This window comes from Desmodus rotundus, chromosome X (genome assembly GCF_022682495.2).
Source record: "Desmodus rotundus isolate HL8 chromosome X, HLdesRot8A.1, whole genome shotgun sequence".
In the NCBI taxonomy this organism is placed as follows: domain Eukaryota; kingdom Metazoa; phylum Chordata; class Mammalia; order Chiroptera; family Phyllostomidae; genus Desmodus; species Desmodus rotundus.
The window spans coordinates 80483625-80498385 of NC_071400.1; the positions used below are offsets into that span (position 1 = coordinate 80483625).

At 39.7% G+C, this 14761-nt stretch overlaps 1 protein-coding gene and 1 pseudogene across 3 annotated transcripts in view; both read left to right on the plus strand.

Annotated features, from left to right (window-relative positions):
- DMD (dystrophin) overlaps nucleotides 1-14761 on the plus strand; it is a 1965474-nt gene that overhangs the window by 481583 nt on the left and 1469130 nt on the right. For all 3 annotated transcript variants that reach the window (XM_053917632.1, XM_053917633.2, XM_053917631.1), the window contains exons 6-7: nucleotides 3372-3544; nucleotides 10811-10926. In XM_053917632.1, coding sequence (XP_053773607.1) covers nucleotides 3372-3544; nucleotides 10811-10926 — 289 coding nt within the window. The remainder of the gene's footprint in view (nucleotides 1-3371; nucleotides 3545-10810; nucleotides 10927-14761) is intronic.
- LOC112302041 (U2 spliceosomal RNA) lies at nucleotides 12937-13044 on the plus strand (annotated as a pseudogene).

Genomic DNA, 14761 nt, shown 5'->3' on the forward strand with positions numbered 1-14761 from the left:
GGAGGTTGTGTACTTTTTAAAAAAAAGATTTTATTTGTCCTTAGACAGAGGCGAAGGAAGGGAGAGAAACATCAGTGTGTGGTTGCCTCTTGCGTGCCCCGTACTGGGGATCTGGACCACAACCCAAGCATGTGCCCTGTCTGGGAATAGAACTGGCCACCCTTTGGTTTGCAGGCTAGTGCGCAATCCACTGAGCCACAACAGCCCGGGCTTTACTTTTTAACTTTAGAAAATGATGAGAAAAATTCTATCTTTTATAACTGTTTGACCTATTTTTTTTTTCACTGAGTAACTGACGATTAAGCAGGTCAGGAAGGAATTAAGAAAACTGGATAATCCTCCCCTAACTAATAGATTTAGCTATCTAGGGATGGTGACAAATACACGCAAAGATTTCCCATCATTACCACGTTTGCAAAACATCATCTCAAATCCTTTTCAAGTATTTTGAAGTTATATTTAATAGTCTATCCTGAAATTTGCACTGAATCTTTTCATTAAAAAGTGATGAACATTGGGGATGTTAAAATATGTATTTTCCCCAGGGGTATTTGTTAACTTCTACATGGAAGAAGCAGCAGAATAAAATGTCATAGTTAGAATACACAATAAATATTCATCATCTGATCAAACAGTGGTGGTGTATAGACCTTATGCTAACCAAAAAGAAAGCCTTTGGTCGTAAGACCTAATCACATTTACTTATATAATTCCTTCGAGTATGTAATAAGGAGCCTGTCTTATACAAAGAAGTAGCCTAGTAATCATTCCCGTAATAGAATATGTAGACAGTTTGTTCTATAATGAGGTGTCACTGCATTCTTGGAACCTAGAAAAAATATGTTTAGAATGGATTTCAGCATCAGATTAGTAAGAAGAATGAGCTTTGAAATACAACAACCTGCTGAATGGCATTTGCATTGCACAAAGCCTAGATGAAATGGTTCAGAAAACAACAGAAATTACATCCAAGAGTCTGGCCTTTATCTCCTTTCGCAGAGTCTGGGTTTCCACTTCCCTTCTGGTGGGGAGTGGGGGGCAAGGAGCAGGGAAGAAGGAACAAGACAAAGCCTGGGGCCCTGGGGCCTCTGCGCCACCCTGCGTCCCCCAGATTTTTGACCTGTGGCTGGCTGGTCCCGCCCCCAACACCCCGCCCCGCCCCCCAGCACCGGGTCTTGTCTTGCATCACGCCCTCTGCTGGTAGAACGTGCTCTGTGCTCAGCAGCCACCTTCCTCCTCTGACTCCCTCCGTGGAGTTGCAGCGGGCCCTCTACTTTCTCCTTGCCAACGCCGTGCTCCTCAACGACACCTGGAGGGGCGTGTGCTCGCTCATCCTGCACTGTCCCTCATCTACTTCGTCATCTCCATCGCATAAAATCCTGGGACTGGGCTTCCAAGGCAGCCGGGGTGTTGGGCTTCTTTGCCGCCAGCTGTTTGCAATTGACTTCTACCTGATTGAAGGACGTGGCCAAATTCCTCCAAGAGAACTCCGCAGGCGAGACCCTAGCTGACAAAGTGGAAGGGAAGAATCGGGCCTGGCGGTATTGAGCCACAAGGGGTCGCAGTCCTGCACTTTGTGTCCCAGTGACCACCTGTGTTGGGAGGGAGGCCAAGACTTGTCACGGAGCAGCAGCCATTGTTGCTGAAGGAACGGGCCTCCTGACAGACCCCAAGTGACGTTGTTGCTGAGCCCAGCGCACAAGACAGCACCCCGTGGCCTGGCACTATCTAACCGCTCTGCACGTGAGCTCATCTGGCATGTTTTGCGCCATCTCTGCGTATCTGCCCCACAGACCTTAAACCCCGTAACCTCTGCCCGAAACGAGCACCAGGGGACAGAGCAGATGGAACCTGCAGGGGTGGAGGGTAGGTGGGAGGGGGGACCAGTAAGTCAGAAACCACCTCAGGGCCCCAGTGGTAGTTTGTCTGCACTTGTTGCCGCTGTTTGTGCCAGACGCTTTGTCGAGAATGATCCTCCCAGGGTTCTTTTGTTTGGGAAATACCAGTTCCCTCTTCGTTCTCGAGGCAGGGAGAAGACTGACCTTTGCCTTACAGTCTAGGAGAGAGTGGGTCTCGGTCCCACCAACTGGCACCTCACATCCTTGGAAACCAAGTTTGTCGGTCACATGCCGGTTCTGCGTGTAAGACTGTTTCATGGGAAAGCTCCTAGACTTGCTTACCAGGTCCAAACGGTCCAGGGTACCAAATCATGCAATAACGGTGACAGTGTCCAGGGCAGCTAGGCAGGCCCAGCCTAACTGTCATTTTCCGTGGCCCCCCCTCCTCCGCCCCCCCAGGAGGTGAGAGGTCCTCGGGCTCTGGGCAGTGTGTTTCCAGAGCAGGTCTTGTGACCAACCTCCTGAGAGGTGAGACGGGCCTTCTGTGTTCACCTAAAGACCTATGCTGTGCATGTATCTCCAATGGGATTTTCCCTTTATTTATTTATTTTTTAATACAAAAGCAGCTTCTGAAATGACATTTCCTGTGGCCTGACAGGCCTCATAAATAATACAGTGTTGTGGACCCATGCTTTGGGCATTTTGAAACCTTTCTATTCTAGTACGTGAATCTTTTACGCTGAGGAAAAAAAAAAAAAAAGCCATAACGGATTAAACCAGACTGACTACCACAAAGCAAAAACCAAGGTGACACATCCACAGCTTCTAGGGATACATATTCCTTTCTCTTCTTTTGTTCATTTTTCTGTTATTTTAAATGGGCGAAGTCATTTCTATCTTCTTCCCCCCCCCCACTTCGGTCAGTAAACATAATTGGCATTATTTTAAGTGATATTATAAACCTGGGGGTTTTATCTTACTACAGTTTGTCCTGTGATTCTTACAACAGCCTTGTATGTACAGTTAAACAGTGCTAAAATCGTTAAGTTGCCCATTGGACATAATTCATTACTAGGAAAGGCAAAATTTGATCCTAGTTTTTTAAAAACGTAAGTGCATTCCTTTAACTACTGTGCTATTCTTCTTGTCCTAAAACCACTAATATAGCTTAAGTTTCTGGTTAACATGTCTGATACTTTGTATACTCTCCTCTCTAGCATATCCATTGGAAATTAGAAGATGATCAATTCCAAAAAATATAAAATTAGCAGCTTAATATGGCAGAATCCAGAAATGAATCAGGACTGGCGATTCAGTGGCATATCCAATCAGTGGTATATCACAGATACCAACCAATCAGAAGAGGCTCCTAATTAGAATGGACTCAGTCCTGGTAGACTCTATTATTTCTTATTACTCATTGACCCTAAATTCTTAATATTTATTTCTGATAATGAGGGCATTCAAATATAAGTTTGTGTGGTTCTTGTTCAGGGAATGCATTTCCTGATGACAATTTCTTTCCACACACAGGTCAAAAATGTAATGAAAAATATCATGGCTGGATTGCAACAAACCAACAGTGAAAAGATTCTCCTGAGCTGGGTCCGACAATCAACTCGTAATTATCCACAGGTTAATGTCATTAACTTCACCACCAGCTGGTCTGATGGTCTGGCTTTGAATGCTCTCATCCACAGCCACAGGTAAGGAGACTGCAGAGACATTGAATAATTTTCATAAGCATTGGTTTAGAGACTGATATTTTTCCTCCAGTGTGGTTCCAGATCATTTCCCACTCTGCAACGCGTTATGTGTGTTGACCCTATTGATTTAACCATTCACTGGAACGCACTGAAAGAATACTTATCCTGTTTTTCATGTGATATATCATTTAGTTGTTGAAATACTGTGTTAGCGTGGCTGGAGCAGGAATGTGGATATGGTGGAGGCGGGGATCAACGTATTTGAAATTGGGACTTTTCCAGAAAATCAGGGTTGTTTTTTTTTAACATTCCTAAGAATGCAGTTGGTCTCTGTATACAAATACTGTGTTAGTATGAGTTTATAGAGCTCAAACTGGCTCCATATCCCATGTGAGTAGCTGTAGTAAAAGTAATTACCATCATCACATTAATAATTAGAAAAAAAAACATTTGGCTTGTCACATGCACACTTAGATAGCAGATACCAAAAGGCCCGGTATATATATATATATATTTTTTATTTCAGGGTTGGAAGAGGCTTTGAGCATCTTAGCAGTCAAGGCAAAGAGCAGACCACAATTAATTCAATGACTCAGTGCTCAGAATATTAAAAGAAACAATTGGTCTGGAACATCAAAGCAATTGATACGGATGATGTATTAGAGAAAAAATTCAGTGTCATTTAGTGAACCAAATGTCCTTAACTCTATTCATACAATGTTACATTTTCTGAGATAACAAAATACTTGTTTGCATTTTCTTGTGTAAAGCTCAGTAAATGAATTAATCACAGTTCAAGAAAAAGCAAAACAACATGGGAAATACACACATAATGCATTCATATATAGTATATGTAATATGTAGATGTATATGTTATCTGTATAATACATTTACTGTAAGGAATATCTACTTTGGTTTTCCTATTATCCATCTCTTTTACCCAGCCCAATCCCCAAGGTCAAATACATTGCCTTATTAACTGTGTTTGAAATACCACTGGACTGTATCGTCCTTGATTTTGATCATCTTTCTTTTCTTGATGAGTCTACCATTTCCCTCCGCCGGTCTTACTTCTCGAAAAGTCCCCAATACCAATTTTCATGGTAAAGCTCAATCAGAGAGCAACGGCTCTCTAAATAAGCATCTTCGCCAGGAGTCTTGCTCCAGCTGGGTTTAATTAACCCCATCTGGACTTGAGTTTCCAGGTGACAGACTCAGCAACTGATTTTCCAAAGCACGCAGGCTCCTACTCAGTGGGCATGTTAAGCAATGGTAACACCTAGTTTTTCATAAGTATAACACAAAGAAAAATATTCCACAGCTTCAGTACAACCCGATGAGAAGGGGTGGAGACATTCATTGTGCGTTATAAGTCAGCCCTCATTTATGCAGCCACATGCTCCCAGGAAGGGCCTGAACATACCCATCTTGTACACATTTGCAGAGGAGCAGAAATGGCAGGGGATCAGGTTCTGCGATCCTTGTTGGCTCTTTAACATTTTCTTTGCAAGTGGACGACTTCCATCCTGCAACCGTATTCATACACTACATTTGTTCATATTCTATTTCATGATTTCTCTATATGTTTGTAAGTAACACAGTAAACGTACCCAGATTGCCCCTCTCTGTCTGTTCCTGCCCCACTCTTTCTCTGGCAAAATATCTTCATTTATATATTCTATCCTGTCATGTTGAATGAATCATCTGTAATTACTTTTTTATGCAAAACACAGTTACTTTTCAAGAGGTTTCTCACGGTTGATAATGCCCTTTCATGAATCATCTCCCTCTTCTTTTTGTCTTTGACAGATGTTCATATAATTTATGTAAGAAAAAATATGGTTGAACTTTCTGTTCCAAGGTGATTGTCATTGGTGTACTTAGGAATGTCATGAGGTGTCCTGATTTCGGTAATTGAGCGACTAAGCTATATAGAACAAAGGCACACACTTCACATAGAGCATTCAGGGTTGACAAATTGCCTTGCAAAAGGTTAGGATGTTTGTGGCTCTATATCTATTTAAGGCTAAATTTTATCTTCATATGTAGGAAATTAACAGTATTAGGTTAAGATACAAACCCCACTGTAGTGTCATTCAAAGCAAACCAGAGCCTATGTTTGTGGGAAAAACCAAATGATGATTGATTAGAAATAGACTCAAATGATGCAAGTAAGTTGCTGTCAGTTTAAGTTGCAATTATTTTTTCTTCCTAATTGCTTATTTTAATTTGTTACTGTAGAAAGCATACAGCAAATGGTTTGAAAAGTAAGTCAGACAGTAATATGGATGGACCCAGAGGGTGTTATGCTAAGTGAAATAACTTAGAGAAAGACATACCATATGATTTCACTTATATGTGGAATCTGAGGAACAAACAAACAAAATAGAAACGTACTCCTAAATAAGAGAACGGGCTGATAGTTGCCAGATGGGAATAGGGTGGCTGGAGGGTCGGGTGAAAAAGGTGAAGGGATTAAGTACAAATCCATAGTTACAAAATAGTCACAGCGATGTGAAGTACAGCATAGGGAATGCTATAGTAACTATGCGTGGTGCCGGGTGGATATTAGATTTGATCAGGGGGATCACTGTAAGTTATATAAATGGCTGACTATTATGCTGTACAATTGGAATGAATATAAAATAATATTGGATGTCACGTACAATTGAAAAAGAAAGCAGTGAAAAAATAAAGGATCAATCCCATAAAATAAAATAAAATAAAGTAAAGTAAATAAAAACAAAATAAAATACAGCCACAAAAAAGTAAGTCAGACAACAGAGAGTAGGGTAAAGGAAAACAAATCAAACAAAATATGTCTTCATGACCCGAGCCACCTCCCATCACACTCCACTTGCTAGCGGTCAGTGGTCCCCAACTTCTTTTATTCTTTCTGGTGGTTGTAATTATGCATTTGTATCTCCCGATTAGTTGATCTATGATAGTATATGGGTTTACTCCTTAATGTGAAGCTGTAAACCAATTGTAATTTTAGACTGTAATAAATAATAAAGAGCATTTATTTGAGGGAAAGGAGCTGTAGTCCCAGAGACACAGACTCAGGTAGCAGCTACACTGTGTTTCACCAAGAGAGAGGGGAGGCCTCCCTTTATGGCAAAAGTTCCCACACAGGTTCTCAAATAGGCCCACTTATGTAAATGAGGAGTACACATTGTACAGTTCTGATTGGACAGGGCCGGTCTCAGTCCTTTGGTAGAAAGACAAAAGCAGGGTTTGCCTGCAGTTGTTGACTTGTGACATAAACAGGTGGGGCATAGTAGGGGAGCTGAGAGTTCAGCCTCAGGAGACCCTCTCAGTAAATGTCTGCTAGGCTCTTATCACTTATAAAATAAATAAATCACTTATAAAATGAAAACATGGGGAGTTCATCTCAGCAGATCAATTCCTTCTGGAGGTTCACATCAGATGAGTCTGTCTTCTCAGTGTCCACAAACCTCTCATCCCCCTCTATTTCCTAATTTGATTACTGTATTATAATGATTTTTTCTTGTAATTCTTGCCTGTATTACTTAAAATGATAGTGGTACACCTTTTTTTCAACTTCAGACAGGATCTGTTGACTACGTGATGTGAAGAATGAGATTATCACATTGATACTTACTTCCTCTCTTTTCTCCTCTCCACCTCCTGGTTTGTTATTATATTATCATTCTTGCATCAGCAATGTCTCTAACATGTATATCTGTTGTTTTTTTAATATATATATTTTTGAGTTTATTTATTTAATTTTAGGGAGAGGGGAAGGGAAGGAGAGAGGAAGAGAAACATCAATGTGTGGTTGCCTTTCATGTGCTCCCTTACTGGGGACCTGGCCCGCAACCCAGGCATATGCTCTGACTGGGAATCGAACCTGCGACCCTTTGGTTTACAGGCTGGCACTCAATCCACTTAGCCACACCAGTCAGGGTATATCTGTTCTTTAAGTATAGTTGTTCTTGGCTTGAGTCTCTAAATTGAAAATGCATTGTTGTTATTTTATAAATATAATTAACCACAGAACAAAGTAATAGAAGTCAATGTTTTTAAGCAATTATTGTTTTGTGGGCATTCTTCTCAGTAAAATATCCCATCTATTTCTCATGACATAGATACAATGATTAGCCCTGTTTTACAAATTGGAGAACTAAGGCACAGAGAAGTTATGTGATTTACCTAAGACCATATGGCTAATATGTGATGGTGCTACGATTTTGATTTATAGAGGACTCTCTGTATCTACTAGTCCGTGGTATTTTATTCAATATGTTGGTTTCTTCAAAAGACTGATGATCCCTGGTTATGGTCTAGGTTAGCGTGGGAAAGTATGTGCTTTCCTCTGCAGTTGGTTAGTTTTACAATTCTTCATGCATTTGAAAATCATAGTTACGTAAGAGGTTAATTAATGATGAATTTTAATGACTTAAAACAATTGATTAGAATAATTTCAACTCTAGAAGAGGCCTCAAAGGCCATTCTGTACAATTCCATCTTTTTAAAATAAAAACACTGAAGTTCAAATAGATTACATGCCTTAGATAACTCCTCGCCCCGGTGATTGGTGAGCGGCCAAAGAAAGCGGGGAGGGGATGAAGAGAAAAGGGTTAGAACGGGGAAGCGATTTTGTGTTTTCCCATCATACTCATTTAACCTTGCTTACTTTACTGTGGGAGAGAAAACTAGTTCCCCACACTGCCCCACTTATGTTCCTTTTCACTCCCATTACTGAGAAATGCAGAAATGAAGGCAGGGCAGAGGTTGCGTAGTGAAGTTCATGTTTCCCCAGGTAGTCTGAAATTTAATTTTTATTTCTTATAGTCTTCCCACTATTGGAGGCAGCTCCAAATTTATACATGTTTTAAGTTCTAAAAAGATTGTGAGCTTTAACTAGAGTATAACTTAGAGTATTTAACTTAGAATAATAACTCTAAGAGTATAACTTAGAGTAATAACTTAGAGTATGTAGGAGAGAATAGATTTCCAAGAAAATGTACAAAATTGTGGTGAGTTAATCAGGCTAGGAACAATTAAAAAAGGGGAATGAGAGTCAAATGAGAAATGAAATTGGAACTTGATGTTGAAATTGGTTTTAGAAAACAAGAGGTAAGCCTATCCTGTAACTTCTTTCTTTGCAGAGCATGATTTCTGAATCAGGAGTCTATGGACAGACCCAAGTACCCTAACGTTCTATGTAAATTCTATTTAAAGATACGGATGGGTATTTGTCTGGGTAGACATTTCATTGTGCTTGTCAGATTCTCAAAGATAACTATGATCCAAAAAAGGAGGTAAAGGACCTCTTAACGAATGGTTTCCAGTGCTCTTGGCATAAGTTGTGATTTCTTAAATGAACATCCAAGGCCTTTGCAAACTTATCCCAATCCTTCCTCTTAACCATATCTCCCACCACTTGATACTAGAAATCTCTCCATGAAGCCAGGCCTGTGAGGTCTCAAGTGACTGAGTAAATTGTGTGTTTTTCTTCCCTTAGAACTTTGATTCTTTAATATCCATACAACTTAGAATTCATTTTCAAATACTTTTTCTTTCTTTTATTTTTTAAGATTTTATTTATTTTCAGAGAGAGGGAAAGGAAGGGAGAAAGAGAGGGAGAGAAACAGCAGGCCCCCAACTGGAGACCTGGCCCACAACCCAGGCATGTGCCCTGACTGGGAATCAAACTGGTGACTTTTCAGTTCACAGTCCAGCACTCAAACCACTGAGCCACACCAGCCTGAGCCAAATACTTTTCTTAAATATAAGACACCATTTATGATTCTCTTAAGCTTTGAAAAATTTCTTGACATCCTCAGATGTTAAAAAAGCCTTTTATATTACCTGTAGTTTTCACATTTAGAATTTATTTAACTTATTGTAGTGTATGCCTTTTTTTCCTTACTAGTTATAAAAGCCTTATAGGCTAAGAACTGCTTCGTATACTTGGTGTTTTCTCTATTATCACGTGAAGTGGTACCGATACAGCATGTTCTCATCTACTTTTTGATGTAGTCAAGAAATATTTATTGAGCCTCTACTACTAGGTATCAGGCTGCATTTCTAGAAATAAACAAAACTGGCCAAAGAAATAATATTCTGTATTCTGCATTTCACTGCGGGAGACAGATAAACAGAGGAGATTAATTAAAACATATAAAATGTTCCATAGCATAGTAAGTGCTAATGAGAAAAATATAGAGCAGTTAAGAGGGAAAGGAAATCAGTGTAAGTTTGACTTGGAAGCAAGCAATTTTAGGTGGTGGGAGGGCAGGGAAGGAATCACCAGTAATGAGACTTTGGAGTAGAGACCCAAACTATGTGGAGGAACCAGCCATGTTGATGTCTGGGGGAAGGGAACTCCAGGCAGGGGGAACAGCGAATGCAGGAAACTATCTAGCCAGTTTGAGGAACATGAGGAGAGAGGCAAGAAACACAGCGAAGAGGAGCCAGACCATGTAGGGCCTTGTTAAATCAGTGGGTTTAACTCCCCAATAGCGGGGATTTGAGAAGAATGTAATGATGAAACATTTGAACAGGATACGGTGCCAGCGCTGCTAAGAAAAGATGAACAAGGACAAGGGTGGGAATTGGGGAGCAGTTCGAAGGCTATTGTGATAGTCCATGCCAAAAAAAAAAAAAAAGAAATGGTAGTTTTAGATTAAAGTGATGGCGGCAACATAATGAGGAGTGGTCAAATTCTGGATATATTTCTAGCGAAGTGGTGTATGAGAGTGAACGAGTCATCAGAGTTCACTCCAGGGCTTCTGGTCTGAGCAAACTGCAAGTTTGAACCTGTCTTTGGTTGTTGAGGAAGGGAGGACTTCAAGAGATGTAGGTGGGTTTGGAGGAGTGTGATGGGGTGGATATCAGGAGCTCAGTTTTGGGCTCTTGAGTCTTGTGATATGATGACTCTTTGTGGAGATACTGAGTAGGCAGATAACTCCAGAGTCTGGGATTCAGGAAAGAGGTCTGGACTAGGTTTGTATAATTGCAAGTTACCAGCAAGTGGCTGGTATTCAAATCCATGAGATTAGATTTGATGAACACATTTTTATTGCTTGGATAAGGTAGAATACATTCTGCTTTGTTTCTGTTAGGATTTCTAATTAAAATTGTGCCTTGTTTAAAATGAAAAACTTTATTAAAGGATAACGAAGAGTACCACTCTTAAGCACTATAGGCATGGGTTGTGAATTAAAAACCAGAATTGAAGGGAATTTTTGAAAAGTTCTGAATTGATTTATATTTGTCTTTGTGTGTGTGTTTCAGGCCAGACCTGTTAGATTGGACTAGTGTCTGCCAGCAGTCAGCCCCACAAAGACTGGAGCATGCCTTCAACATCGCCGAACACCAGTTAGGCATAGAGAAACTGCTGGATCCTGAAGGTTGGTACATTTCTGGGCTACCGCTGTTTCAAGCAGGCGTGTCCAACCTTTTGGCATCTGTGGCCACACATTAAACACATTGTGACACGTAATCACAGAAAAACCTGATCATGTTTTAAGGAAATTTCCGATTCTGTGTTGGGCCGCATTCACAGCCATCCTGGGCCGCAGGGGGCCTACGGGCCACAAGTTGGACACCCCGGCTTAAATGTTTATCTTCATAGACGTCACAGTTCCACAAACTAAGCACAGAGTAGAAACTATGCATCGTGTGCTTTTCTGGAGTCCAGATGTATTTAAAACGTTCTGTGTTCTTGCAGTATATTAGGAATTGTTCTATGTGATTTTCTCAAAATAACATGAGAAACCAAAGTGTAAAACATTGGGGAAAGAAATGCCTTGGGAATGCACGTGCCTCATGAATGGGGCTTACTACATTTAGAGTACATTGACTCCAGATCATAATAAAAAGTTCATGTTTTGCTTATTCTACCAAGAGATTTGATATACTAATCAGCTATAATTAATTAGCCACTCTTGCCAATTTCATTCATATACTCCATAAAAGGCAGCATGGTTTACTGTTTAAATCAGGAAATCTATTCCTGGCACTGCTTCTGTTATAATTTGTTACTCTGGGGAAGTCCTTCATTGGATGGTTATCATTTTCTGCTTTTTTAGTTGACAGGCTGCACTGTATTTATAGTTTTATTATATCACACTTAAGTCAATTTCATCCTTATCTCTGGTGCTACCTGGTCGTACCCTCCAGGCACAAGGATTAGAGGGATAATAATTCCTCACTTCTGCTTTTCTTCTGGCCCATGAGGCACTCTTTTTTTTGTTTGTTTGCTGAACTCTTTGAAATTGTAGCCTCTGTTCTCACTTTCTTGAGCCTTTACTGCTCTCTCAAAGCAAAAGTTAAAGAAGCAAGCGTCAGTGGGATTGATACCTGCGATATGATCCAAGCTGATATTTGGGTACGGTTACATAATTCACTGGTCTTTGGAATATCGAATTGCTTCCAAATAAGGAGGATCCGCGTGTGGTGGTGACAAGCTCAGAAATAACTCAGAGGACAGCTTTTCACCAGTGAATTGATCGTCAACCAGAATCAAATCCTCAGTGCTGCAGACCCAGAAACCTGACCGCCTCATCTTATTGCTAGGAGATCATTTGGTGGGGCAGGGGGTGTGTGGGGGGGAGATAAATTTAAAGCCGAAAAAAGGATATATCAATCAAAATGGAAATTCAGTCATCTTCAATGAGATATTAACGGTGCCATTGACCAGAATATGCATATCTAATTGATCAATGTATTGCTCTGGGTAAGCACCTGCAGCTGGGAAGGAAAATTATAACAATGCAAATGTGTTTCTGAGGTTGGAATCAGATTAAGCTCATTAGAAATGTTTCTTGTCCTTTAGATAATGCATAGTGAGCACTGACTCCTGCAACCTCTCGTTGCTTCAGTAGGTGATTAACATGCCTCCTGCCCCAGTTTAGCTCTAAGGGAGAAATTGTACATATTTCCCTGTTTTGCAGGATGGGGGAGGGTTATCTCACTATTGACGACTTCTACTGATTTACGTGCTTTTTCATACTCCATTAAGGTAGAGAGGGCAGAGGTAATGAAAATATGTACTCCAATCCCTGGGAATAAGAGCTACAGTATATGGATTTGAAAGATAAGCCTGCTAATAGTTTTTTGGTTTTTTTTTTTTTTTTTTTTGGTTTTTCATTAAATGCACATGTGCTAGTCAGTTCCCCTTATCTGGAATATATGCTGTAGTTATCCTTGTGTGTGCCCTACCCTTTCATAAACTAGGAAGGGTAGGACTGAAATAGATATTTTTCTCATTAAGTGATAAAATGGCTTTTGATCTCGAAGTCCTCATTTGAATCGATGGAATAGGGGTAGGTTAGCCAGGCATCCACATCAAAATCAGAAAGTGTAGACTGATGAGCCCGTAATCAGAAAAGGGCAGACGCATAAATAATGTATTTTTTATCACTCCCCGGCCTTTTGGCTAAGATCAAGTGTAGTATCTCTTCTTATCAGTTTAACATAAATAATGTGTTTTATAGCATAAAATAGCCTGGTATGCCCAATTCCTTATGTTCTCCTAAATGGAAGGTGTATACTGAAATGCATGCACATCGTGTACGCCTCCAGGAACGCCGGTATGATGGCCCCAAGTTGACAATTGGAAGTCAACCACATATAATATGAAGTACAAGCTGATTAATAGAGAGAAAACCACTGGTTATGGTTTCATTTTGCCAATAAAGTCTTTGATCTGCAAAACCTGTCCACTTATGGACACCCTTCCAGTTCAAAGCGCATTCTACCTCCTAAAATGGTTTGTTACAGTTTATTTGTGGAAGTCAAGAAGATGAGGATTGAGCATAAATCTTACACTTTTTGACATCTCTCAGTTTCTGCCAGTGTGTTAGGGAAATACCCCAGTATGCACTTAAAAAGTATTGCTCAGTATTTTTCAAGCGATTATTATCAATAATAATTTAAAAAAACAATTCCAACTCAATCATAGGGATTTTTATTTGCTGAGACAGAATAGCACCTCTTAGTATCTGAGACTTAGACTATTCTCTTCAGTGGACCTAACAGGAGATTCATGGACTTAATTTATACCTTGTATGGTAATTGCTGTTGAGAAGTTCATATTTGTATTTAACCAAATATTGATTCTTTAGCTTACACATGAGTATGTCAGCTATTCTCCAAAGCCAATTTTACTTCAGATCTAATATGCCCCTTAGGAGGTTAATGAAACATTTTGCTTTATGTTTGGAGAGATTTTTATTATTAGGGAATTGAAGTTACATTTAGCTTCAGAAATACCTGCCAAGAGTGTTTGTAGAATTTTAAACATATGCTTTGTTGATTGGGTCGGTGTATAAATTAAAAAGTCATGGAAATACAATTTGGAGGTTTTCATATCTTGCGTATATCAACTTTGTTATGCTTTGTTTGAACTTAACTGGTGTTTTGAGACCTGAGGTTTGGTTTTAAGTGGAATTGTGTTTTAAAATGACTAGTAGTTGCATTAACATAAACAATTTCAGGAACTGTTTCTGGTGTGTTTAAATGTTAACATATGCAAAAATAAATACTACTAGAGTAAAATTACTTAGTAATTCATGCATCTTTATGCTCATTGATATAAAAGGCTTTTCTCCTTCAGAGTATAGTCTATTGTGATTCAGACGAGTCACTTCCTATCATGATTTCCCTATAAGACATGCACGATTCGTACATAGTAGCTTTCATATACATGGTTTACTTTCCCGAGTTTCAAACAAATTGGTTTGTTTGCCAATCCATACAACAGTTTCTGCATTAAGAGAATGCTTTGTGAGATTTTTCTTGTGAATAATAAAGTGAAAATGTTCTTTTTAAAGGAATAAAAAAGGGGGATAAAATAGCGTGCCTGTTGTAGATGACTTTTGCATACATACTACGGTAGTACGTCGCTTCCATTTGGAATATGCAACATGATGCGGAAAAGCCCTCACTTGTTAACCAGGGTAACTTTAAAATGAAACATTAATGATGGGAGTCAAATCTGATGAACACATGGGCTCATGGGAAATATTTGTAACCTCAAAATGACAGTTATAAACCAGTTAGCTTGGTTTTATCCCCATCATGTGAACTTCTTGAGAATGGTGACACAGGTGCCATTTCCCGCTTGGCTAATGCCTACTTTTGCAAGACTTACCTCTGCCATTTGGGAAGTTTTACTCCTTAAATGGTCTCAGACTAAACTTTGCATGAATGTAATTTATTAGTCTTAAAAAAATGTTCAAG